This window comes from Lepidochelys kempii, chromosome 1, assembly GCF_965140285.1.
Source record: "Lepidochelys kempii isolate rLepKem1 chromosome 1, rLepKem1.hap1, whole genome shotgun sequence".
Lineage (NCBI taxonomy): Eukaryota > Metazoa > Chordata > Testudines > Cheloniidae > Lepidochelys > Lepidochelys kempii.
The window spans coordinates 255,811,897-255,837,641 of NC_136380.1; the positions used below are offsets into that span (position 1 = coordinate 255,811,897).

At 42.8% G+C, this 25,745-nt stretch overlaps 1 protein-coding gene across 5 annotated transcripts in view; it reads right to left on the minus strand.

Moving 5' to 3' along the window:
• Positions 1-25,745, minus strand: part of LARGE1 (LARGE xylosyl- and glucuronyltransferase 1) — a 367,385-nt gene that overhangs the window by 103,129 nt on the left and 238,511 nt on the right. For all 5 annotated transcript variants that reach the window (XM_073324696.2, XM_073324688.2, XM_073324721.1 and 2 more), the window contains exon 7: positions 989-1,093. In XM_073324696.2, the coding sequence (XP_073180797.1) occupies positions 989-1,093 (105 nt within the window). The remainder of the gene's footprint in view (positions 1-988; positions 1,094-25,745) is intronic.

Consider the following 25,745-nt stretch of genomic DNA (forward strand, 5'->3'; position numbering starts at 1 on the left):
TCACCACCCTAGCACATAAAATCTGAAATAGAAGTGATTTAGATGCATGTGTGCATTCTTTATACACCTGGTATGTTTTCCTCACATTTCAAACACAAATCAGTGGGAAAACTTGTCTCTCCTGTTACTATAAACTCTGTGATATAGTGCATTTTCTCCCCTCAGAGCAAGCAGAAATTGACGATCAGAGGTTTGCATTTTACTAGGACAATTATGGGCCTATTGCTGTTCTGGAGGAATTACATTTTTCTCACTCTGAAATTTTGTGGTGCCATTTACCTCCAGTGACTGGAAATGAGCCTTTGCTCCAATTCCTTTCCTCATGCTGGGCCCAGACATGCATCTGGGGCACATTGTCAAGAGTGCTGTGTGTAGTGGCGATGGAATGATGGGGTGTCATCCCATTCAAGAGCTCTGCCCCTCCCAAAATAGGTCACGTAACCTCCCCAGGAACTGCACAGGCACCTGCAGTTGTAACATTAACATATTCCTCAGTAAAAAGAACAGGAGGACTTGTGGCACCTAAGACTAACAAATTCATTTGAGCATTAGCGTTCGTGAGCTACAGCTCACTTTTCTTTTTGCGGATACAGACTAACACAGCTGCTACTCTGAAACATGTTCCTCAGTGTAACATATAGGGCAACACCATAACTGCAGCTACGAAATGAACCATAAAGCATCAGTTTCTGATGCAAATTCTTGCAGCATAATGGGAAGGAAAGGGTGAATGGCTGTATCTGACACTCCCTACGTTCAACACAAAGTCTATGCTAACCCCAACCCCTCATTGATTTGTCTTTATCCATCTGTTGTCTCTTGTCTTATACTTAGATTGGAAGCTCTGTGATACAGGGACCATCTTTTTGACCTCTGTTTGTACAGCACCTAGCACAATGGAATAATGGTTCATGACTAGGGCTCCTAAGAGCTGCAGTAATACAAAATAAATAATAGCAATAACTCACAAAAACATCTTAGGGCCTACCTGTGTTGTAACCCCTCCCAAGAGCTGGCCAGGGACGATGATTCTTCCAAAGGTTGCCCAGATACCAGTCACTCTGGTTCTCCACTAAGCCAAGAACCTGCTGGCCTGAAAACAAGCAACATGCAAACAGATCATTAAACAAAAGACAATTAGTTTATGGGAATCAAATACAAAACCTGGAGTAGGGCAGGCAGTGGAAACAGAGCCCAGCAGTTCTGATGCTCCCTTCTTTCACATGTTATGAAGATGGGTAATCACCTAACTAAAAACAGGAACATCATGGCTCCTTTCTCTCCTGGCTAGTCTGAGTAGCTAAACACTATGGAAATCTTTGTCACACTGACAAAATTATATATCAACCAGGCAAATCTGAATGCTGCCTGATTTTGGCATACCGTGCTGGAGAATCCTTCCTATGAGAGACAGGATTAGTACCAGGATACTCTAATATGATGGTCTGTTTATACTTTGATGATAATTTAATTGGAAAATGGGTCTGATATAGAAAATTATTTCCTCTTGCCATTTTTTCCCCTTTAATTTCAGCATTTTCTCTGGCAGAGCAACAGAGGAAATTCCTTTTGCTCTAGCAAATGATGGTTTTGAAGGTTTTAGCTAAAAGAGAAAGTTGCACAGATTTAACTGAGGGCTTGTCTCCACAATGGGGTAATGCACACTCCGGGGGTGTGATTTCTAAAGCACACTAATGTGCCGAGAATTCACTGGTCTGCACAGACCCTGCTGGTGCGCACTTAAAGTACTCTAGTGCACTTTTTTAACATAGTACCATTTGAAACAGTACTGTGTGAAAGTGGACTTCACTAGGGAACTTTTAGTGCACACCAACAGGGTGTACATGGATCATTAATGTGCCCTGAGAAATGCTGTATAAAATGGGAGTAAGAAAAGTGACTGTAACAGTTCTTTTGGAAGGAGGGGGAAATTTAATTTGTAACCAGGAAAAGAAAAGGGTGACAATGTTTCAGGGTATGTCTGCACTATAGCTGGGAGATGCAACTCACAGCACTAGCTCAGCTAATAAAGAGCAGTGTGGATACTGGGGCACAGGTGGTGGCTTGGGCTAGCCACCTGACTCCTAGCCTGCCTGACCCCTTGGGTCTGGGCTCAGGTGGCTAGCTTGAGCTGCCACCTGTGCCACAATGTCCAGACTGCTATTTTCAATGGAATAGCTCAAGCTAGCACGAGTCTGCTGCCCACACTGGGAATCACACCTCCCAGCTGCAATGCAGACATACCCTCAGTGGATAGGCCCCCTCAGGGAGATTGTGGTGGACAACAGCTGAATGACTGAGACTGGAAACTATATTACCACCTTTTCTAGATACTATATAAACACCATGCTCTGAAAGGTGAGAACATGGTTTCAAACCTCAAGTCCCAACTACCCTAGCAAAACTGTCATGTTGCCAGTTACAATACACTAGTACCCAGAGATTGGTCAAACATGACATAGCTAGTATGGGACCAAATCAGCATCACCAAAAGGTGTTAGAGCCAGATGAAGACACTGTTTTGAGGGAAGAAATGGTGAGCAGCATGATTCATTAAAATTCATAAACACATGGGATGAAGCCCGTTCAGATTAGGTGATCACAATGGTCCCTTCTGGCCTCATAATCTATAAAACACTGATATCTAGAGTAGTGCATGTGAGTTTTTTTCCAGACCATCTTATAAGGGGTGGCTTGGAATAATAAAATTAATAATAATAAAATTATATTATATAACAAAACAAAAATGTATATTATGGGAACATTGTATTAATCATGACATGGTTTGTCATCACCTTGACCAATCTACTTGTGTCAGGGTTCCCTCCCCACTCTGAAACTCTAGGGTACAGATGAGGGGTCCCGCATGAAAGACCCCCTAAGCTTATTTTTACCAGCTTAGGTTAAACTTTCCCAAGGCACAAATTTCACCTTTTTCCTTGAACAATATGCTGCCACCACCAAGTGATTTAGACAAAGAACAGGGAAAGGACCACTTGGAGTTCCTATTTCCCCAAAATATCCCCCCCAAGCCCTTACACCCCCTTTCTTGGGGAGGCTTGAGAATAAGCAAGATGAGCAGAAACCAGCCTTGGATTTTTAAGACCCAAAAAACCCAATTAGATTCTTAAACACAACTTTATTAGAAGAACAAAAAAAGATAAGAGAACAACTCTGTAAGATCAGAATGGAAGATAATCTTACAGGCAGCCAGATTCAAAACATAGAGAATCCCTCTAGGCAAAACCTTAAGTTGCAAAAAGACACATTTCCTCCAGCACAGTGAATTTCACAAGCCAAAAGAAAGAAAACCTAACACATTTTCTAGCTAGGATTTCTTACTAACTTTACAGGAGGGCTTGCATCCTTGATCTGTTCCCGGCAAAGGTATCCCGCAGACAGACACAAGCCTTCTCCCCCCCCCCTCCAGATTTGAAAGTATCTTGTCCCCTCATTGGTCATTTTGGGTCAGGTACCAGCCAGGTTAACTGAGCTTCTTAACCCTTTACAGGTAAAAAGACTTTGCCTCTGGCCAGGAGGGATTTTGTAGCACTGTATACAGAAAGGTGGTTACCCTTCCCTTTATATTTATGACAACTTGTGTGGTCTTTCTTTTTCCATTCCTGTTTGTTCATCTTTTTAGAATGTGAGCAATTTCTGGCAAGGACCATTTCTTCTTCAAAGGCAGTACATCAAGGATGCTACTGAAAGTTAATAATAATAGTTCTGTGAGGAGGGCATGGCAAGTCAGAGGAGGAGGTCAAAAAGCAGATGTGTATGGTTTAGAGGTTGAGTGAAAAGACAAGCACTGTCTCCTTTCAAAAGAAAAAAATATCCATCTGGAGGACTACATGGCTAACACCTGTTGATTCAGGGCTGGAAGGTTAACTGTTCCTTATAAACACCACTCCATTAGAGACAGAGTAGAGTAAATCAAAAGAGAAAACTATTAGTAAAGGATGAGAAAACCAGAGAAGAAAATTCAGGGACAGCCCAACTGGAACTGAATGTCACAGGTGATAAGAACTGAGTGACCCTGCCCATATTCTAAAAGTGCATTTCACAACTCAGCAGTTAGCAGATGCTGCTCAGGATTGTACTTCTCACATAAAAAGAAATGCTAGAATCCCATTTGAAATAAACAGATATTTAAATTCCTCTCCATGGAACATCAGTCTGCTTTCATTATTTTATCCCTATGCATTACCAAACACAAGTCACAGGGTTCAGCGTTCAAACTGATTTATAATAGGTAATGCACAAACCTTGTTGCTGGTTAATGGATTTGCTCTCCCACCTACTGATCCCAACTCTCTATTTTGAAAGATATTCTTATCCCTCAGCTAGTTTGTCCCCAGACAAAGAGAGAGGGGAAGGCTTAGAAAATAATCTTTGGTTGTATCCATTTATTTTATTTATTGATTTATTTAATTTCCCACTCAAAATAAGGGGAGAACATGAAAAAAAGACTAAATGAACAGGAAGGGATCCAGAGAGGGAAAAGAAGAGCAACAGGTTGGTTTCCAGCTGCTAGGAATTAAAATTTTCTAAAAAGTTAAATCAAATCTTTTCCTGTGTCTGAAGTTCCTCTTCCCCTAAACATTATCTGCTCTTTAGCTGCCAGATAAGCCAAGTTGCTGTGCCAAACATCTATCCCTGGAGGCAATTCTGCTATTCCACCTAAGCAATATGAGTCATTTAGCTATAAGCACTGCTTTAGAGAACTAAGTTCTCAGTGGGTTGGAGTGTTTTCAAGATGACAGGATATATCCCAAAACACAGTTCTGGGAAGTAATTTTTAAGGTGGTATCCATTATCATATTAATCCTCCTGCCTACTTCTAGCCAAAAGGATTGTATGATCCTGGGACAGCCCCAACACATGTGAGCCAGTGTGGCTCTAGGAGACCAACATCTCCAGGAGCAGTCTGTTTTGGAAAGGCTCATGCAGTGTTATCTTATGTGGGGACCAGTGTGAACAAAATATAATTTTCTGCTGGATCAGCCTTACTCGTAGATCAATAGTAGAAAGTTAAATGTTTTGCAAGGCATTTCCCCATTGGCTAGGGGTCAGAGATATACATACAACTTTGTTCCAGGCTTGGCACAGGCAATCTACATTAGGGAGGGTCTTTGGGGACAGAAAGTCATAACAGGCTACAGCTAGCTGTAGAGCCCTCTCCTACCAAACAGCAAATCTGGAGTCTTTGGTGCTCCCAGCCCATCCGGACCAACTATGCCCTCCAAGAGGTGATTAAGCTGCAGGTCATGCCATGCCGCTGGACCAGGTAGGTTGTATAGTTATTGGAATGTTTGGAATAGCAGAAACTGATTCTCTGAGATCAACTAGGAGACCTAAATTACTCCCTTATTCACCCGCTCTTTCCACATTAATGATTTCTCATCAATTTTCAAAAATGGGCCACACCAAAGTACAGCATCAATGTGTGACCAGGGATAGAATTAAAAATTTCTAGCAAACCTGGCCCTTGTTTGTCTGGTAGCCTACACTGGAGGGGACATTTTACGATCAAAACAGTAATAGGCTGAAACCAGTCTTCCTGCCAGCGGAGGGAATGGATCAACTCTCATTCCACCAGCAGCCAGGGAGGGATCTGCTCCATTATGTTGTGGAGAGACAGAGCTGCCTGGCTAAAGATAAGAACTGTATGATAATGCTGCCAGTTGGGGAAATGGAAGCCCAGATGTGGCTGGGAGTTGCAATCTACACAAAGCCAGTCTTGGCCTCCCACCCACTCCCCAGATAAATATTTTAAAAATTCCTTTAATTTTCCTAAGATAAAACTGAGGAATAATAACTGGGAGACAACTTCAGATATACGGTATTCAGGGAAACACATTTAATTTGATATTGATTTTTGCCCCAAAGGCTAACAGTAAGGATTCTCAATCTGCCTAAATCTCTCACTACCTGGGTTAAAATAAACTCTAGATTAATTTTGACCCAATTTTCCCTCTAATTGGGGATGAGTATCCCTAAATATTTAATATGTTTGACTTGCTACTTAAAATAATAAAATATTTGGTTGTATTCTTTTATTTCAGAGTAACAGCCGTGTTAGTCTGTATTCGCAAAAAGAAAAGGAGTTAGTCTCTAAGGTGCCACAAGTACTCCTATTCTTTTATTTGTATCCTTACTCCCACTCCTCCCCCAGTCACTTCCTTTTCTTGACAACACTGGTCCAAATTCCATCCTCAGGAGCACCCATGGGGGTTTGACAGGACATAAAGCAGAAATTAGCACATACTGTCTTTGTTAAACTGATGCAATGACTTCTCTTCCAAGTTTGCAGTAAGTTGTGAGTGCTCACTTATATTCTTTACTAGTGCATTTCCATTTGCTCTAGACATGGATACTGCCACTGTCTGTTCCAAATTATTCCTTTCTGTAGGATATGATCTAATGTTAGAGCTAATTAGAAAACAGAATTTCCATCCCTCAGGACATTCTGACATTTTAAAAATTTGTTTTCATCCAAAATCAGGACAAAAAAAGTCAAAATTTTAAAATATTTTGCAAGCCAGAAATTCTTAAATATTTTGATCTGGAAACATCAAAATAATCTATGGAAATGTTTCATTTTGTTTATGTTAAGCCATTTTGTTTCAATAATGTTGAAACTTTAGAATATTAAATATACAATATTCAAATTTAAAATAAAGTTAAAGTAAAAAAAATGATAAAAGTTGGAACCAAATGAGAGTCCAAATGAAATACTTCTTTTCAATTTTGAATCATTTTGAAAATTTTCCACCAAAAATTTAGTAAAAAATCAACATGTTCCCACAAAATATGTATTTCAACAAAACTGCATTTTCTGACAGAAAACTGTTGCATCAAAACAAAACAAACAACCAGCTCTATCTAATCTGTCTTCTCACTAGCCTTTAACACAGTTTTATTTAGTTACTTTAAACACAGAATTTAGCACTTACAAATGTGACGGCTAGAGCAATGCATAGCATGGGCAGATGCTGTGAAAAACTCACTCCTCCCACAGCTCTGTGATTACATCTCAGTCCTGATCTGCATCACTCCTACCAGTGATCCCCACCATATACACATAGGTTTCAGAGTAACAGTTGTGTTAGTAACTTTTTGTGGGGGGTGGGGAGAAAACCTGGATTTGTGCTGGAAATGGCCCAACTTGATCATCATACACATTGTAAGGAGAGTGATCACTTTAGATAAGCTATTACCAGCAGGAGAGTGGGGTGGGGGGAGAGAAAACCTTTTGTAGTGGTAAACACCCATTTTTTCATGGTTTGTATGTATAAGAACATCTTCTGTATTTTCCGCAGTACACATCCGATGAAGTGAGCTGTAGCTCACAAAAGCTTATGTTCAAATAAATTGGTTAGTCTCTAAGGTGCCACAAGTACTCCTTTTCTTTTTGCATATACACATAGTTCTGCCAATGTTTCTTAATCAAGATCGCTGGTAGCCCCTATTAACAAAGCCTTGGTCTTCTCCAGAGCAGAGACTGCAGTGCCAAATGCCGGTGTGCATTTGTGAAGTGGACACACCTCTACCAGGTATTTCTCCAGACTCATTTCACCTCTGACCATGTTGGCATTTGATCCCAGATCTTGTGAGGTGAAAGACTAATGCACTAATCTACTGTGCCACCAAGCATGGAGTCCTTTTTGAAAGGCAAACAAATAGAGCTATTGTTTCGGATGAGAATACAGTGGCTACCATGACGCATTTGAATTGCTCAGTATGCTGCGCTGTTGGTCTCTCCTTCTTAAGGAGTTGTTATAATAAAACACCATGACTAACAGCAAAAGCTTTGTCATTACTTTCTGCTCTGGCCCTGCAGTTATGATTAAGTGCACTCCTCTCACTCTTTGTTACTCCAGGCACAAGTTAGCTTATGAAAATTAAGCTGTCTTCTTTACTTATTCATACATCATCACTAACAGCCAGACAACAGAAAACAAGGCTGTGATTCTGGTATGTCCAGAGTGAAAATTTATCAAGCAGGCAGAACTAGAGCTTGATCGTCCTGAACCAGGTTGCATTCTACCTGGCTGAGGGAAGAGTCTTCCTTCAGAAGACAGCTGCCCATCTACTGTATTTTTCACAATGCAGCATTCTGACAGCTCACACAATGAAAGATTCTTCTCACCATGCATAATCTCAGTTGTAGCTAGAAAGAGAACTAACCACGGGAAATGGACATTTCTGAGCCTGACAACTCAGCGTCTTAAATTCTGTTTTCACTTCATGGATTTTTAATGGCTAAGATGCTAGACTAGAACTCAGGAAAGCTGGGCTAAATTCCTAGCTCTACTACAGCCTTCTTGTGTGACCACGGGCATGTAACTTATTCTCCCCATGTCTCAGATCCCCAACAGTGAAACTGGGGCTAATAATACTTCCTATCTCCCAGTCTGCCTGTTGCATCTATTTAGATTATAAACTCTTTGGAACAGGGACTGTATCTTACTGCATGTTTATACTGCCTCAGTACGACGGGCCCCATAGCTCACGTGAGGCCTCTAGGTGGACTGGAATAATAAAATAAGTTTTATTAATATTTTCTAAATTTTCCCTAGTGGACGTTTGAATCTTTTTTTGTCCTAGCAGCTTTAACTGCTTCCACCGCCTTTACTGCAGTCGCAAGAGCAAGGTACCCTCCTAGGGTCGGAGCGCTTTAGCAAGGCTGCCACTCCTGCCTCCTCTATGATTCCCATGGCACCAGGCCAGTCACCAAAAGTGAGAGTAAACATGGTCATCAGACACTTGTAGCATGTCACCACCTGATCCCTACTGCCCTACGGGAAGTGGGATGTCACCTAAAATGTCCTCACCTGCATTTGGTACAGATTTCCATAATGAATGGTAATCAAAATGTACTTCCCCAGCTCTAAAACTACAACATCAGGATTTCTGTACTAGGGAGATTATTACCACTTGCTAGAATAGAACTCTATGCTGCTGCTTCTGCCAACTACCTCCACTGTTGTGGTTTAGACATCCCCACCGGCCACAAAACTCTGTACAGAATGAGTCTTTGCACCACAGGTGACTCCCCTGCCATAGCAATATGAATGTCTGTGTTTGTGCTGAGAGAGTGGGTGAGGGAGGAAATTGGACTTCGAGTTCAAGCTGGGTAGGAGCTGGAAATATTGCAGAGATGTTATCCCCCCTACATTTGGGAGAAAGGAATGGAGAATAAAAGGATAAAAGTAGTGAAAAGGGAAAGAAGTAGATATTTCCCAATGCCTGGGCCTCTCTGAATTGGCCACCACTAAGTTATGCAATCATAGTCAGCACTGAATGAATCTACTATGTTACAGTCAGGTGGGGTTATTTTTTGCACCAATATGAGCTTCAATAGCTCCATTACCGCCCCTCCCAAACTTTCATAATCCTCCCCCCCTTCCCCATCACTGCTCACAGCTTTACCATCTCCCTGTCATTCAGACTTGTAACCCTTGTGAGATGTTTGACTGCCCTGGCTTCTCCAACTCTGCTCCACTCCATCGAGCCTGAGAGAGACAGAGAGATGGCAAGCATAAGAATGCCTCTATAGCCTGGTGATTAGAGCACTCACCTGCAAGGTAGAAGACCAAGATCCAATCCCCACTACTCCAATGACTAAATTTTTTATTCACCGTGGAACAGCTTCAACAGGAGAGAAGGGGCTCACATCATACTATCCAATAGCCCAGTGGTTAGGGCACTCACCTGAGAAGTGGTAGATCCCAGTTCCAAATCCCATCTCCCCCACAACCGGGGGTGGAGGTGGGGGGTCTTGAACCTGGTGTCTCCCAGGTGAGTACCCTAACCACTGGACTAAAAGTTATGAGGGAGGTGGCCCTTCCTCCCCACTACCCTCCCTGTGCTTCATACAAGTTCACAAATAGGACCCAATCCAGTAGGCAAACTCTGAGCATGCTTACCAGATTGAGGCCCACAAGTGAGGTGGAAAGCCTATCTTCCTCTGGTTTGTACATTTCTCTGGGGCTTAGGTATCTGGATACTTGGCATGGGGCTGCAGTGCACATGCACAGAGGCAGAAACACAAGTGCCTAGGGAACTTTTACTATAAAAAATTAGTCTCTGAGCCAGTTTAGGCAACTACAGGATTTGGTGGCAGCTGAGTGGGGGGTTTGTGAATCCCATTGGGTCCTGATTCTGGGATATAGGCAGCTAAAGTATTATTAGCCTCATTTGTGCCATGCAGGAATTCATGATTATTGAATAAAGATTTCCTCCACCCCCAAAGATGATGAAATTGTCGTGGAGGAATTAAAGTAATTTTTCATGTACTGTCACTATGTCTTTCACAGTTTTATCCATTTTATTATTCAGAGCCTAAAGTTCTGAGTTACACCAAGTGGGTAGCACAGATCCTGTCTGCAACATACATTTTGGTAATGGAGAACTGAGCAGTGGGTTTCCATGTATAACCAATACTTATACTGCACTTTTTATAAATAGATTTCAAAGCTCTTTATAGAGGAGGGCAGTATCTTTATTCCCATTTTACATATCATAGACTCATAGAAGATTAGGGCTGGAAGAAACCTCAGGAGGTCATCTAGTCCAACTCCCTGCTCAAAGCAGGACTAACCCCAACTAAATCATCCCAGCCAGGGCTTTGTCAAGCCGGGCCTTAAAAACCTCTAAGGATGGACATTCCACCACCTCCCTAGGTAACGCATTCCAGTGCTTCACCACTCTCCTAGTGAAATAGTTTTTCCTAATATCTAACCTAGACCTCCCACACTGCAACTTGAGACCATTACTCCTTGTTCTGTCATCTGCCACCACTGAGAACAGCCGAGCTCCATCCTCTTTGGAACTTCCCTTCAGGTAGTTGCAGGTTGCTATCGAATCCCCCCTCGCTCTTCTCTTCTGCAGACTAAATAAGCCCAGTTCCCTCAGCCTCTTCTCATAAGTCATGTGCCCCAGCCCCCTTATCATTTTCGTTGTCCTCCACCGGACTCTCTCCAATTTGTCCACATGCTTTCTGTAGTTGAGGAGCCCAAAACTGGAGCAGGGGGCCCAAAACTGGGGAAAATATGGGGGAACTGAGGCACAGAGTTGACATGATTTGCCTAAGGTCAGTGAGCAGGCCAGTGGCAGAGCCAGGAATAGGATGCAGATCTGAGTACCAATCCAGTGCTCTATTCTTTAGGTCATGCTGCCTCTCTATATTACAATCCATGTGTGATGATCTCAGCAGCCAAGAAGCATTCAGAGAGCCCCAGTAGCACTCTTTTGCTAACTGTCGCATTGACCAACTCTCCCTTTGCTGGATGAATTGGTGGCTGAGGAGGTTTTTGTCCCCTCTCTCCACTTTCCTATAACACAGAGGAGTGGGAATCAGGACATCAGAGTTCTGTTTTCTGTCCTGCCACAGATTTACTATGTGACTTTAGGCACAGCACCTGACCTTCCTCAACTGGCCAGATGCTGATTTCAGCAACACCGGTGTAAACCTGGAGTTAATGCCATTGAATTCAACTGGTGAAACAGAGATCAGTGTCTGGTCCCGAGTCTGAGTTTCCCCTTTTGTAAAATGGGGATAGCAATCCTTACTTCATAAAGGGCATTTGTTGGGTTTAATTCAACAATGTTTGTAAAATGACTCCAGATGCTTAGAACAGTAAACTAGTATTTATATTTAACAAAACACTGAAATGAACTAAGCTGGACAGAGAGAGAGAGAACATATTAGTTACCCAGTAACTGATAGTGGAGGTTTTTCACATCCTTTCATTTTATATGCCACAGAAAGGGGAAGAAAAGGGAAGCTGCTATCAAAATAAGGGCAAGATATTAAAGGCATGTTTTCCTTCTGAAGTAAAAACTGTCAAGCTTCCTACAAATCGCCCAAACAAGACTAGATACAACAGAAACGTTTAGAAGTGTGGTTTAACGCAGGTACATCCACAAGAGATTCTTTTTGCTCCATCAGGAGTTGTCCCAGAAGACAGTAGAAGGACAGACGCAGAAAGAGAATGTGACAAGCAAAATGAAAAGGACTGTTGTCCTCAGCTCTCCGAACAGAGAAAAACAGGCCCATGCTTGGTACAGAAGAGCTGCAGTCACACACTTGATAACAAAAAAGGTTGTCAAATTAGTGCAAGTGGCATTAGAAGTCTAACTGGACCAACATTTCTTTCCCTGTTGGGACTTAGTTATGTTAAAAAAATAAACAAGTTCTGTGTAGTGTAAGGAAAGTCCCATTGGCTAGGTGTGTTAATCAGACTGAGAGACAGTCACAAGACAAGAATATAGAATTATTCCTCTCTTCGACGGACATAAATTGCTGCATGAAAATAATATATGTCTAATGCTTATTATACTGATGATTGGTCTGTTTATATGAAGAATCTACTCATACTGTTAACTTCATGCTTCAAGACAAGTTAGGGGGCTCTATCATTATTGCTAAGAATGATTTATGCACTAGGGGTATCAGCTAGCAACTGTTTTAAACTAGGTTTCAGAGTAACAGCCGTGTTAGTCTGTATTCGCAAAAAGAAAAGGAGTACTTGTGGCACCTTAGAGACTAACCAATTTATTTGAGCATGAGCTTTCGTGAGCTACAGCTCACTTCATCGGATGCATACTGTGGAAACTGCAGAAGACATTATATACATGTAACCCTTCTGCCCGTCAGAGTTGGCAGCAACAAGGGCCGGGTTCAATATCTAGGGGTTCCATTCCAATAACACAATGCAAACCGGCTCGAGCCCCCACCCAGTGACCTGGGACAAATATATACCACCCCCGCTGGGCGCCTCCAAGAGGCAATACTTCCCCTCTCGCAAGCACATAGTCTGAGTGTAGCAAAAGTCTTTTAATAACAGAGAGAAACAATGTGGCATTATGTTGGGGAAACACCACCAACAGGATTCCTAACACAACCCATGAGCAAAAACAACCCCACCCCAGGCAAATTGGGGCATGCCCTTTTCCCTTTGGTTCTTGAGTCCAGCAACCCCAAATCACCCAAAGTCCCAAAAGTCCAATGCCCCAAAAGTCTCTGTCCCTGGTCAGGGCAGCCCCAGAGTTCGAAAGTTTATCGGCGGAGCTTTACCTCCCAACCTGGGTGGAAATGGGACGGGGGTAAGAGGCACCTTACGTGATCTGAAGCTGACCACCCCATAGCTCCATAGCGGCGCTCCACTCCGCCAGCCGCCCCACAAAACTCCTTTGCGCAGCTGCGCTCCGCTCCACCAGCCGCCCCACGAACTCCTTCGCTCAGCTGCGCTCCGCTCCACCAGCCGCCCCACGAACTCCTTCGCTCAGCTGCGCTCCGCTCCGCCAGCCGCCCCACGAACTCCTTCACTCAGCTCCACGGCCCACAAGCAGCTTCTGCCATCCACACACTGCTCCGCGTCGAACTGCTTCACCAGCTGTCCTGCAAACTGCTCCGCAATATATCTTCAGGCTCCCCCACTACTTAACACAACACTCAGTGATGTCAGCTCTTAGGTGAATTCAGCTTATAGTAGGGGAGCCCCAGTGCTGGTGCACTGTCAGCCCAAAGTGAGCTCAGCAGCCTATAACTAGACTTCTAATGAAATCAAAATTAGCTCTGATATTCCACAGTGGAGAGAGGAGGAAGTGCAATCAGCATGTAAGGCCCTCACCAAGGGGCCCATGCCAGCAAGTATTAATACTTGTTCCCAGCCTCTCTCCATTCACACAGTTTTGGAACCCATGACCCTTGCCTAGCGAGTGCTACTTAGATGATGGTGAATCCCTCCATCATAACAAAAGGCCACATACAGTTCCAAGCACAGTTCCCATAATCAGGGTAATAACAATTTATTCTTCCTGCCCCAATAACAGAGACACTGGGGATCCCACAGCAGCCAAAGTGACCATTTGGGCAGCTATGGTCTCATTCTAGGCGTGGTGGGTGTGCCTATGCAAATGAGATCGGCCCCTGAAGTTCTTTTCCACAACTTGCCACACCTCACCACCAGATGTCAGGGTGGAGCTCATCCTGACACTGCTTACATACACAGAGACCATGAAACAATACAGGTATTGTTTCATGGTCTCTGTGTATATAATGTCTTCTGCAGTTTCCACAGTATGCATCCGATGAAGTGAGCTGCGAAAGCTTATGCTCAAATAAATTGGTTAGTCTCTAAGGTGCCACAAGCACTCCTTTTCTTTTTGTTTTAAACTATTTATTTAGGAAGTTTTAACAAATTTACAGATCCTTGCCATGTAAATATCAGAAACAAAACAATCACTACATCAGTTAGCTTTTGTTTAAAGAGACATAATACAGGAATATAGTAATCAGATCTGTCTTTTTTTAATAGGGTACTACCACATTACAGAGTGAGCATCATTATACCTATGTCATTTCCAATTATTTTATTAAACTGAGTGAAATCTCTATATACATATATTGAACAGACCTGGTACATCTATCAAATGTTCATATCCAAACAATTGGATCGGTGTGCTGGGTTTGTTTTTGGTTTTTTTGCAGGTTAATGTACTTTGTCTGAATACTGAATAAAAGGTAACCACATGTCTAGAATATTTATCTGTCCTCTATCTATCTTCCGGGGTATGTAATTGGTGTGTGAATGTTTCCATAACCAAAACCCTCCCATTTTTTCTGAATCATTACTCAATGGTTGGGCTATTTGTTTTCCCAATGAGAGGCTATCAATAGCTGAGCAGCTAGCTACTAGGAGACGAGAGATTAATTCTTTCCTTTTGTGTGACCATTTCAACCCCTGAAGGGTTACCAAAGGATCATTTGATAATAAATATCCAACAATTTGTGGACTGCATCCCAATACAGTCTAATGTCTGGACACACCCACCTGATATGCATAACATCTTCTCTTTCACCGCAATTTCTCCAACATTTATCCCCATTCAGTCTCTCTGTTTTTTAACCTGACTGGTGTGAGATACCATTGAAACTATATCTGAAAGAAATGTTCTTTTATTGTGCTGATCCTCTTTTCCAGCTCAAACCCCATTCCTCTGGGGTAATTTGTCTAGCCACATCCTATTCCCAGCATGTCATATATGGACACTTTTTTGTTAGGTAGGCTGTCTGTAAAGATTGATATCAATTAGTTATAATTTTTTCTGTTTCCTAATTGACCAGACGCAATCGCTTCTATTAAAGTTATATTTCTTATAAAATAGGTTTTCTAGAAAGTTCAGAAAGATAATGCCTGACTTGAAAGTACTGGTACCAAGGGAGAGTATGCCAGTTAAAGTTAGTTCTGATCTCTAGATAAGTTAGAAAAGTTTCTTTTTTGAATAGCTGGCCAACTGTGCGTATTCCATAGCTCATTTTGAAACTCTCTGGTTTGCAATTTGGATTAAGATCTGGATTATTTGCAATGGGTGTCATTAGAGAGGGAAAAGCACTGATTTTTCCTTTAGTCTATCCCAAACCCACAGAGTAGCCTCTGCTAAAGGATGTGTGTAAATTTCTGGCAGGTGTGATTTTTTATTAATGCATGATAGCCCACTGATATTTTGAAATCCTGCAATTTTCTTGTTCAATAAAGACCTAGTATTTGGTAAGGTCAGAGCACCCCCAATCCACTACTGTTTTGAGCGCACCTTAGAATATTTGGAACAGCTAGTACAAACTATTTAATGCCTCTGTTCAAAGTGTCAGCTCTCATTCCTGGTCTTTTCTTATTTTATATAAATTCAAACAACACCCTCTGTATTCCTGCGAGGGTTTTATCTGAGATAATCACAGAAAGATTTTGAAACAAGGAAGATGTGCTTGGCAGAATATTCATTTTGACCATGGCTATTCTTCTCAACCAGGAAATTGCATACTTCCCCCAGCACTTCAGATATTTTTTTCATTTGCCAAAGTACCGAATTCACATTTAAACCATAGAGCTCTTTTAGGTTGTTTGAGATTTGAATTCCCAGGTATCTTGTAGAATTTTTTCACCCATTTGTACCCAAATGTTTTCTGGGGAAGTGACTTTTCAGAGTCTGGCAAATTTATAGCTAACATTTCAGATTTGGTATAATTTACTTTAAATCCAAATGCTTTTCCAAGGTCCTGGATTTCTTTAGAAAATAATTTTAAGGAAACATTTGGTTTAGATAAAAATAATATTACATCAACTGCATCTAATGTTATTTTCTGATGTGTTCCTGCAAGTTTTATGCCTGTGATGGATCCATTGTTCCTTATCCTCTGTGCAAAAGGCTACATAGCCAGTGCAAAATTGTAAAGTGGACAATGGAAATCCTTGTCTAGTCCTCTGTGTAATTCAAAAAGGGGAGATTTAACTCCATTAACTTGCAAAGCTACTTTTGCGCTGGTGTAAAGAGCAGTTAACCATTTAAGGAACTAGGGGCCTGTTGCAAGGTAGGTATACCCCTTAGGGCAGTATGGCCCCATGGACCAAGTCTCTAAGGTAGGCCTGGGCTTCAGGACAGTATGGCCTATTGGCCAAAGTCTATGTAATCGCCTGTCTTCCCGGGGCAGTATGGCCCAATGGCCAGAGTCATTAGGGCTGTCCCAGATCTCAGGACAGTAAAGCCTAGAAGCCACAGCCTATGTTGTGGCCTTTGACAGCCCAATTCACTGCCCCAACCATCGGTGGTGCTTGCACTTGGTCAGAGAGGGTAAGAAAACCCGGGCCCACCCTTCACCAGGTTCCTAGGAAACTGATATTTTGTTGCTCAATCTTGGTTACCCGTCACTACTGTCCCATTCCCCACATTGCTTCCTACTCCTTCTTCCAACGTGGGAGTTTCCTTGGCACCTGCTGCTTCATGTCCATTGGCCTCGGCTGGGGTCCTGTCGGCATTCCAACCTGGCTGGCATCAGCATCTGGGAGATCAGGCTCTCCCCAAACAGGAGCCTGTTCTCGTCGGCTACCAGCCCAGACTGAGCTGAGCTGCTCCCTCTTATACCGTGGTCCCAGATAGAGCATGCCCAGCAGGGGGCTAAGGAGCATGGCTTCCTCATCCCACAGCATGGGGTTAGCCCCCTCTGGCCCAGTGCGGGGTAGATATATCCCATCACAGGGCCACAGTCCATATGGGACAGAACTTGAAATAGAAAGTTTCACCCTAGCCTATCAATGGCTTTCCTCTGCATTTAGTGATAACAAGAGAAATTGATCTTTTTATGATCTGGCATTAAGGACGACTCCAAGAACTCGCCGAATATTGTCTAAATTAGCTAGTCATTTTAAAGCGGTAAACGTTTGTCCATTGCTAACAGTTGAACACAGTTGCTCCCATTTGCACATCATGAAGTGGGTTTGCTGCACTACAGGCTCAACCAGACAACATTCTTCTGTCTTGTATCTCTGTTCCCTGGTATAGGGCATACTTCTGCTTGATGGAACAAAGCAGAGGTTACACAAAGGGAAAAAAAAAAAAAAGGAAGCAGAATGCCATAGAGATTAGAGTAAGGAAATGTGGGTTCTATTCCTCATTCTGCTACTGACTTGTTGTGTAATCTAAGTCACATCCTTATGGTGCTTCAGTATCTCCATCTGTAAAAGGGCTTGATCCTGCAGAGGCTAGCTACAGAAGTGTTGAGCTTATTAGCACAAGAGAATAGGTGATGAGCAGGATAGGGAACCGGATCCTGCACTAATGAGAAGTGTGCAAGTTAACTCGTCTGCTGCAGAAGGATGCATGCCTAACTTGCAGGCTGAGGATCATACTTGAGTCCTGACATGACCATTTTTCATCCAAACTCAGATAGTCTTTTTATCCTGCACTCTTGAGAAAAAGAAAGTAATAGGGCAAGGGGGTTGAGACATATTTCTCTCAATAAGAGGACCGTGTCTAGCACTTAACTCTAAATGCCACCACCTACCATCTCAGCTCACACTTGCACTGACAAGCAATGACCTTACACAATGTAAGGACTTGTCGAGTCAAGGCAGGCAAGGTGATACCAATACTTACCTTGAACTGTAAAGCACCTGGAGATCCTGGGATGAAAGGCACTATACGTACTATTCGTTGCTATTAAATATTTATTACTATTTATTGTGATCTCTCAGCTGGTCACTCCAGGTAAGGCGCACATCTATAAAATGACGATGAAGTGGTTAATATTTCCTGACAAAGAATCAAATTATTCTTTAGAAGAAGGGAAAAAAATCTTCAGACTTTTGCAAATAAATGTTTGCTGATGGCTCTAGAGATTTTTAGGCTGGTTACCTAACCTCCATCTTATCACTGGCATTTCTCATTCTTTCCTGTTTATTTGCTTAGTGCTTAACGGTTCCTTTCATCTTGAGGAACACCACAGCAAAGAGGAGCTAATGTTGACTGAGTAAGAAAAGAACCAAGTGCTATGAAAATCAGCTCCTTCAAGCTCTCTCTCTCTCTCTCTCGCTCTAATTATTCCACTAGCACAGGTCTTGCTTTAATTGAGACAAACAGATGAAAAATATGATCCAAACAGCTCACAGGAGAGCAGAATTCTATTCCACCACTCTGAGCCAGTGAGACTTTGAAGTGTTATAAAAGGGTTAAAGTTTAAAAGCAAATAGGTGAGAGAGTTAGAGAAGGTGCAAATGTCAGTAGGTGGATATATTGTTGATAAGGGGAAGAAGGGTGGACGGGGAAAGACTTGCTGTCCAGTGGAAGGCAACAACTCTCCTAATGAATTCTGCACACCATCTCATTCAACTCTGTAATATTTCACTCATTGATTTTACTGTCAAATTAAAAGGCACTTGCTCCAAGTGGCATTTAGTGAGACAGAGGAGGAGAGACCTAGACTTCATTACTTGGAGTTTGCTCTATGGATAATGTTGACGTTACATGGGTAGAAAGCAACAGAGGGCAAAAGTCCACCGGTTCTGATGTCTGGAACATCTCTTTGGTTCACTTTCTGGCAGCTGAAGGGCTTTTATAGAATCATAGATTATCAGGGTTGGAAGGGACCCCTGAAGGTCATCTAGTCCAACCCCCTGCTCGAAGCAGGACCAATTCCCAGTTAAATCATCCCAGCCAGGGCTTTGTCAAGCCTGACCTTAAAAACCTCTAAGGAAGGAGATTCTACCACCACCTAGGTAACGCATTCCAGTGTTTCACCACCCTCTTAGTGAAAAAGTTTTTCCAAATATCCAATCTAAACCTCCCCCACTGCAACTTGAGACCATTACTCCTCGTTCTGTCATCTGCTACCATTGAGAACAGTCTAGAGCCATCCTCTTTGGAACCCCCTTTCAGGTAGTTGAAAGCAGCTATCAAATCCCCCCTCATTCTTCTCTTCTGCAGGCTAAACAATCCCAGCTCCCTCAGCCTCTCCTCATAAGTCATGTGTTCTAGACCCCTAATAATTTTTATTGCCCTTCGCTGGACTCTCTCCAATTTATCCACATCCTTCTTGTAGTGTGGGGCCCAAAACTGGACACAGTACTCCAGATGAGGCCTCACCAATATCGAATAGAGGGGAACGATCACGTCCCTCGATCTGCTCGCTATGCCCCTACTTATACATCCCAAAATGCCATTGGCCTTCTTGGCAACAAGGGCACACTGCTGACTCATATCCAGCTTCTCATCCACTGTCACCCCTAGGTCCTTTTCCGCAGAACTGGTGCCTAGCCATTCGGTCCCTAGTCTGTAGCGGTGCATTGGATTCTTCCATCCTAAGTGCAGGACCCTGCACTTATCCTTATTGAACCTCATCAGATTTCTTTTGGCCCAATCCTCCAATTTGTCTAGGTCCTTCTGTATCCTATCCCTCCCCTCCAGCGTATCTACCACTCCTCCCAGTTTAGTATCATCCGCAAATTTGCTGAGAGTGCAATCCACACCATCCTCCAGATCATTTATGAAGATATTGAACAAAACCGGCCCCAGGACCAACCCTTGGGGCACTCCACTTGATACCGGCTGCCAACTAGACATGGAGCCATTGATCACTACCCGTTGAGCCCGACAATCTATCCAGCTTTCTACCCACCTTATAGTGCATTCATCCAGCCCATACTTCCTTAACTTGCTGACAAGAATACTGTGGGAGACCGTGTCAAAAGCTTTGCTAAAGTCAAGAAACAATACATCCACTGCTTTCCCTTCATCCACAGAACCAGTAATCTCATCATAAAAGGCGATTAGATTAGTCAGGCATGACCTTCCCTTGGTGAATCCATGCTGGCTGTTCCTGATCACTTTCCTCTCATGCAAGTGCATCAGGATTGATTCTTTGAGGACCTGCTCCATGATTTTTCCAGGGACTGAGGTGAGGCTGACTGGCCTGTAGTTCCCAGGATCCTCCTTCTTCCCTTTTTTAAAGATTGGCACTACATTAGCCTTTTTCCAGTCATCCGGGACTTCCCCGGTTCGCCACGAGTTTTCAAAGATAATGGCCAATGGCTCTGCAATCACAGCCGCCAATTCCTTCAGCACTCTCGGATGCAAGTCGTCCGGCCCCATGGACTTGTGCACGTCCAGCTTTTCTAAATAGTCCCTAACCACCTCTATCTCCACAGAGGGCTGGCCATCTCTTCCCCATTTTGTGATGCCCAGCGCAGCAGTCTGGGAGCTGACCTTGTTAGTGAAAACAGAGGCAAAAAAAGCATTGAGTACATTAGCTTTTTCCACATCCTCTGTCACTAGGTTGCCTCCCTCATTCAGTAAGGGGCCCACATTTCCCTTGGCTTTCTTCTTGTTGCCAACATACCTGAAGAAACCCTTCTTGCTACTCTTGACATCTCTTGCTAGCTGCAGCTCCAGGTGCGATTTGGCCCTCCTGATATCATTCCTACATGCCCGAGCAATATTTTTATACTCTTCCCTGGTCATATGTCCAACCTTCCACTTCTTGTAAGCTTCTTTTTTATGTTTAAGATCCGCTAGGATTTCACCATTAAGCCAAACTGGTCGCCTGCCATATTTACTATTCTTTCGACTCATCTTTTAGTTTCATCAGACTGTAGTCTGCCTCACCTGTTATCTGCAAAAGCTTATGAAACTGTTTGGCTCATACTGTCCTCACCCACAAGCTTTATGCAACCAGATCTCATGAGAGACACTCCAGAAGCAGAATTCGCTGCTGGTGTTGATGGCCATTTCTAGACTTCCCTTCCATTTTGGAGGCAGTGGGCAGGCAAAGGCTATGAATTGTCGCACTTTGAGACTTGGCTAAATGGATGTTATTGAGATGCAGAGTTACGGTAAATCTACCCAAAGTATTTACCACTGTGCTTCCAAGAGAAGACATATAGGTTCTTACTCAGCCGAGCCTGTCCACTCTAGCCCCAGCATTACAAATGCCATCAGAAAAAGCCCGAAGTGTGCTGTCTGACATTCACTGCCAATGGCTGTAGGAAACAGAAGGTGGCTAAGAACTCTGAGCTGGTTTTAGTCACAGCAGTAAATGAAGAGATAAACCAAAGAGCACCAGCAGGTGGGAGTGCTGCCTATATACAGAGTGAGCTTGCAGTAGGAACTTACAGAAAACTGAAACTCTGCTGTTTAAAAAGGCACACTGCAAACCCTTTTAGACGAGAAATTAGTAAAATTAAAATCCCCCCCCCCCTTTGGGTAGTTATTTGCAGCAGCACATGGCCGGAGGGGTAGGACCACATGATCCATCCTGCATGTAAATGAGATCCAATAAGATGGAGGAGTAGGCTCATCTGCTGTTCACCTATGACAGCCCAACAGCTGCTATTCTAGCTATGGAGAGTTGGGGACCCATAGTTTATACCCGCCCTTTCCCCTTGAAGTCTGACGTAGACAGGGGGAAGAAGTATGGTGAAGCCTCAACCTAGGAGAGTAATAAGCTTGGAGGGTAATTATCAGTCTTACTTTTGAGAGAGATGCTGAGGTGGAGACTGGTCACCACAGGACTGTCTGTCTACTGGGAAGAGGGGCAGGGTAAATGTATAATGCCATGGGAGGAATTGGATGCATCTTGCAGGTAGTACCGTTGGGATAAGGAATGAGATCAAGCAGAGTGCGGTCATAGCCCAGACCAGAACCGAGGAAGTTTTGAAGCTATTTTTGTATTTTGTTTTGAGGAAGGGGTGGGGAAAAGGTCTACAGCAAATTTTGGGGGGAAAGGACAAGAGGGAAGCCGTTGCTGGCCATGGAGGGTCTGTTGTGAGAAGAACAGAGAGCATAGAGGGTGTGTATTTGAAGAAATATATTGATCTGTAATAATATTAACATGAATATTAACATAATACATTAAAATATTTGTATAATAATACAGGGCCTGATTCTCCCCTCACACTGGTAAAAATCAAGGGTAATGCAATTTAAATCTTTGGGCCAGATGCTCTATTGGGTTAAACGGTCATAGGCTCCACTGAAGTTAATGAGGTTATGCCATTTTACACCAGCTGAGGATCTGGTCCAGTGCACATTTGAGTAAGATGCTGTTCTTCTGCTGATGCACGTGAACCAGGATGTCAAAAACTCTACATCTTCACATATCTTTAGCCACCCCCCCCCCCCCCAAAGGCTGCAAACTCTGTGACAACTAATTCAATCTGAAAACAGATTTTGGTATTGAAGTGACTATAATGTTATTAGTAACGGCGCTAAACAAAAGAGTGATTTTTTGAAAAAGAGGATTTTAGTCTCTCTTTAAACAATGCTGTCACAGAGTCCAAGATGGCGCAGCAAAAGCACCAGAGGAAAGAAACCTCTACACCTCCGCAATAAACAAACAAACAAAGTAAAAGCACCAGAAATTCTTATGACATCATAGATCCTGGACCCCAGCCGTGCAACCCTTGCAAGAAAGCATTCAAAAGGCAAAAAGCCACTGTACCAATTAATCCTCTTATCCTCTACTAATGCATGAAATGTAAGCAGCATTCCCTTTATGATGCAGTAAAACAATTTTTATGGGTTATCTATCCAACTCATGTCAGGATGTATTTTTCAAATCAAAAAGGGTAAAAACAAGGAGTCAAGTGAGCATAAATCTCTATTGCTCATTTCCCTGGTTATTGACATAGGGCCAACAGAGAAAGCAATATAAAAAGAGAAAGTTGTAGAATTTGCAACTAGCCTTGGCTAACACTCATAGCACAATTGCAAGCGGGCACTATAAACTTCCTTAAAAAGTGAACCTATTAGTTAGATTACATAACAGTTACTGGCAGAAGGTCCACATGATGACCCCTCTTTGCGTTCAAAGTGCTATCACAAGTTAAAGTTAATTGGCTCTGCCTCAGCTGAACAAAAAAATCTCAAAAAATGTACACAGGATATGTCACTCCTTATTGGCATGTGGTGTAAGGCTGAGGTGGCGTCTCTTTCAAAGGAGAGCAGCAGATCTCCATACCTTCAATAATCAATACCCTAGTAGACCCCCATACCTTCAATAATCAATATGAATTACTGTTTGAAACCCATTAAATACTTTTGCAGCAAAGAAAGGGGATGGCACAAAGTCCTGAAAGGCAGCAACAATTCAATATGAATTCACAGATCATAAAAAGTACATGCCAAAGGAAGCACCATAGGTGTCACCAGGGGTTCAACAAAGAGCAGTGGCGCGAAAAAAGTGAGCATTAAGTTCTCACTTCAAGTCTGATCAATACTATACTGTGCTTGGCCAAGTTTCCAGGGTAAAACTGGAATCTTTGGAGTTATGGCTGTTAAGTAGCGTAGCCCTAAACTTGAAAACTAAGAATGCCTTGAATATTTAATACCTAACGGGTAAAAAGCTCACCTGTTCTAGACTGTTGATTTCCATTTTCCAGCTGTGATTATTTTATTGCTCTTTTTCTTTAAGAATTGTACTTTATTGGTGCATGTGTTTAATAGTTAATGGGAAGGAGAAACAAGGAAAGTAGCAAGGGGGCTGGAACAATTTTTATAGTGGGGGTGCTGAAAGCCATTGAACAAAACCGCAAACCCTGTGCATGATAGAAGCAGTACACTCAGTTGCTGTTATTGCTTCAAGCCAAGATGCTGCTGCACCCCTCCCCCGCAGTTCCACTGCCCTGGGCTGAAGGGACACCTGGGATGATAGAGAAGTTTAGGCATACGTTTGTAATGCAAGCAGGCAGCAAAGGAGGTTGATGCAAATTTGGGTTAAATATGCAACGTTATCACCTGAGAAATCAGGCAGGGAACAGTTCCTCTGTATAAGGTGCTGGTGCAGCTATACCTGAAAGACTGCATTCAGTACTGGGCACCTCATTAGCAGAAAGGTACTGATGGTTTGGAGGGAGTACAGAGAACAGAAACAATATGACATTATGAGGAAAGTTTAAAGAGCTAAACATATGTATGACTTGACTAAGTAGATAAACCAATGATAATTTATGGGTGGGGGGAACACAAGAATCTAAATATAACGAAGACTTTGTTTTTACAAAACACTTAGTTTGCAGCAAGTGGAGGTGTAAATCTAACTTGCTGTATACTAAGTGTCCGGTTGGGCCTTGCTGCCATGCACCAAAAGTTCTCTCGTGTGTTTTAATCTCACTATGGGACTTCTAGTGAGCGTCAGCAGGGTCCACACAGACACAGTGCACAACAGTCTAGTGGGGTAGAGTTACACCCCTGCTTGCTGCGAACTGAGTGTTTGTACAGAGAAGACCTTAAAGTTGTAAACACCAAGAAGGGAAAGGGCAGAACCAGGGGATAAGCAGGAATACTAGAATGAAATATCACAGTGAAGATTTAGGCTGGATTTCAGTGAGATCTAGTACACGCTAGAGGTGAAATCCTGACTCCTGTTGTCTTCAGTAGAGCCAAGAGTTCACCTTAGAAGCATCCATCACTTGGGGTGGGACATTTAAAACTAGACTGGTCTAACCTCTAGAAAATGCAACGTACTGCCAGTCAGGATGGACTAGAATACCTACTGGGTAGGACTGTAACTTCTCCATTGGAGACCTCCATCAACCACCTCTGTCCCTTTAAGAAACCACACTGACCATTTTAATTTTGGTTCATTGGCAAAGGTTTACTTTCTTTCTTTGCGGTTTATGAGTGGGTGAACAATTTATGAAGTCCCCTTCAGTCTCAACAATCTCAGAGTGGCTTAATCCATCCATCCCCAGTGAAACCAACTGTCCATGGATATTTTTATCCACACTAATTGGCTCTAATTTCCAGTCCAATCCACTAGCAGGATTCTTCAATCTGTGTGAATGGAATCCTTCCCAGGGTTCTCTGGAAGAACTCCCATTCCCTTGATGTTATGGATGGATCTGTAACTGAGCCCAGGTAGCCTACTTCCTTCCTCTCCCTGAGCCTGAATTAGCACCTTCCCTGCCCTCAGAGTTCAGGGGATCTATACATCTTTTTATAAAGTTGATTCCAGCTCTAATTTATATGATTCTGCTCACTGCATTCAGTGTGTAAAATCAGACTGTTAATGGGGCTTTATAAAAATCAATCTGAGACCTAGGGTCATTTTGACTGATACACATGCCCCCTCAGAATATAAAAGCATAAACAATCATCATTAAAAAAAGAACACAAGAAGTTGATTTCTTCACATCTAGAATGAGGTGCGATGGTGATTGAAAATAAGGCTGTTATTCTGCCACCTGGATTCAGCCCATAAATTGCAAACAAGGAGCTCGTAGCAACAAACTCCCGTGGCCTAGATTAAATGCTGGGACCACCTTCCATTAATTATCACCACACAAAGAGGAACTCACCTCCTGCCTTCTGTGAAAGGAAAATAAACACTTTCCTGTTTAACATTATAAAATCAATGAGGAGAAAGGAGAAGCCCGCTTGCACGCATGCATTGTAGGAAGGGAAGATTT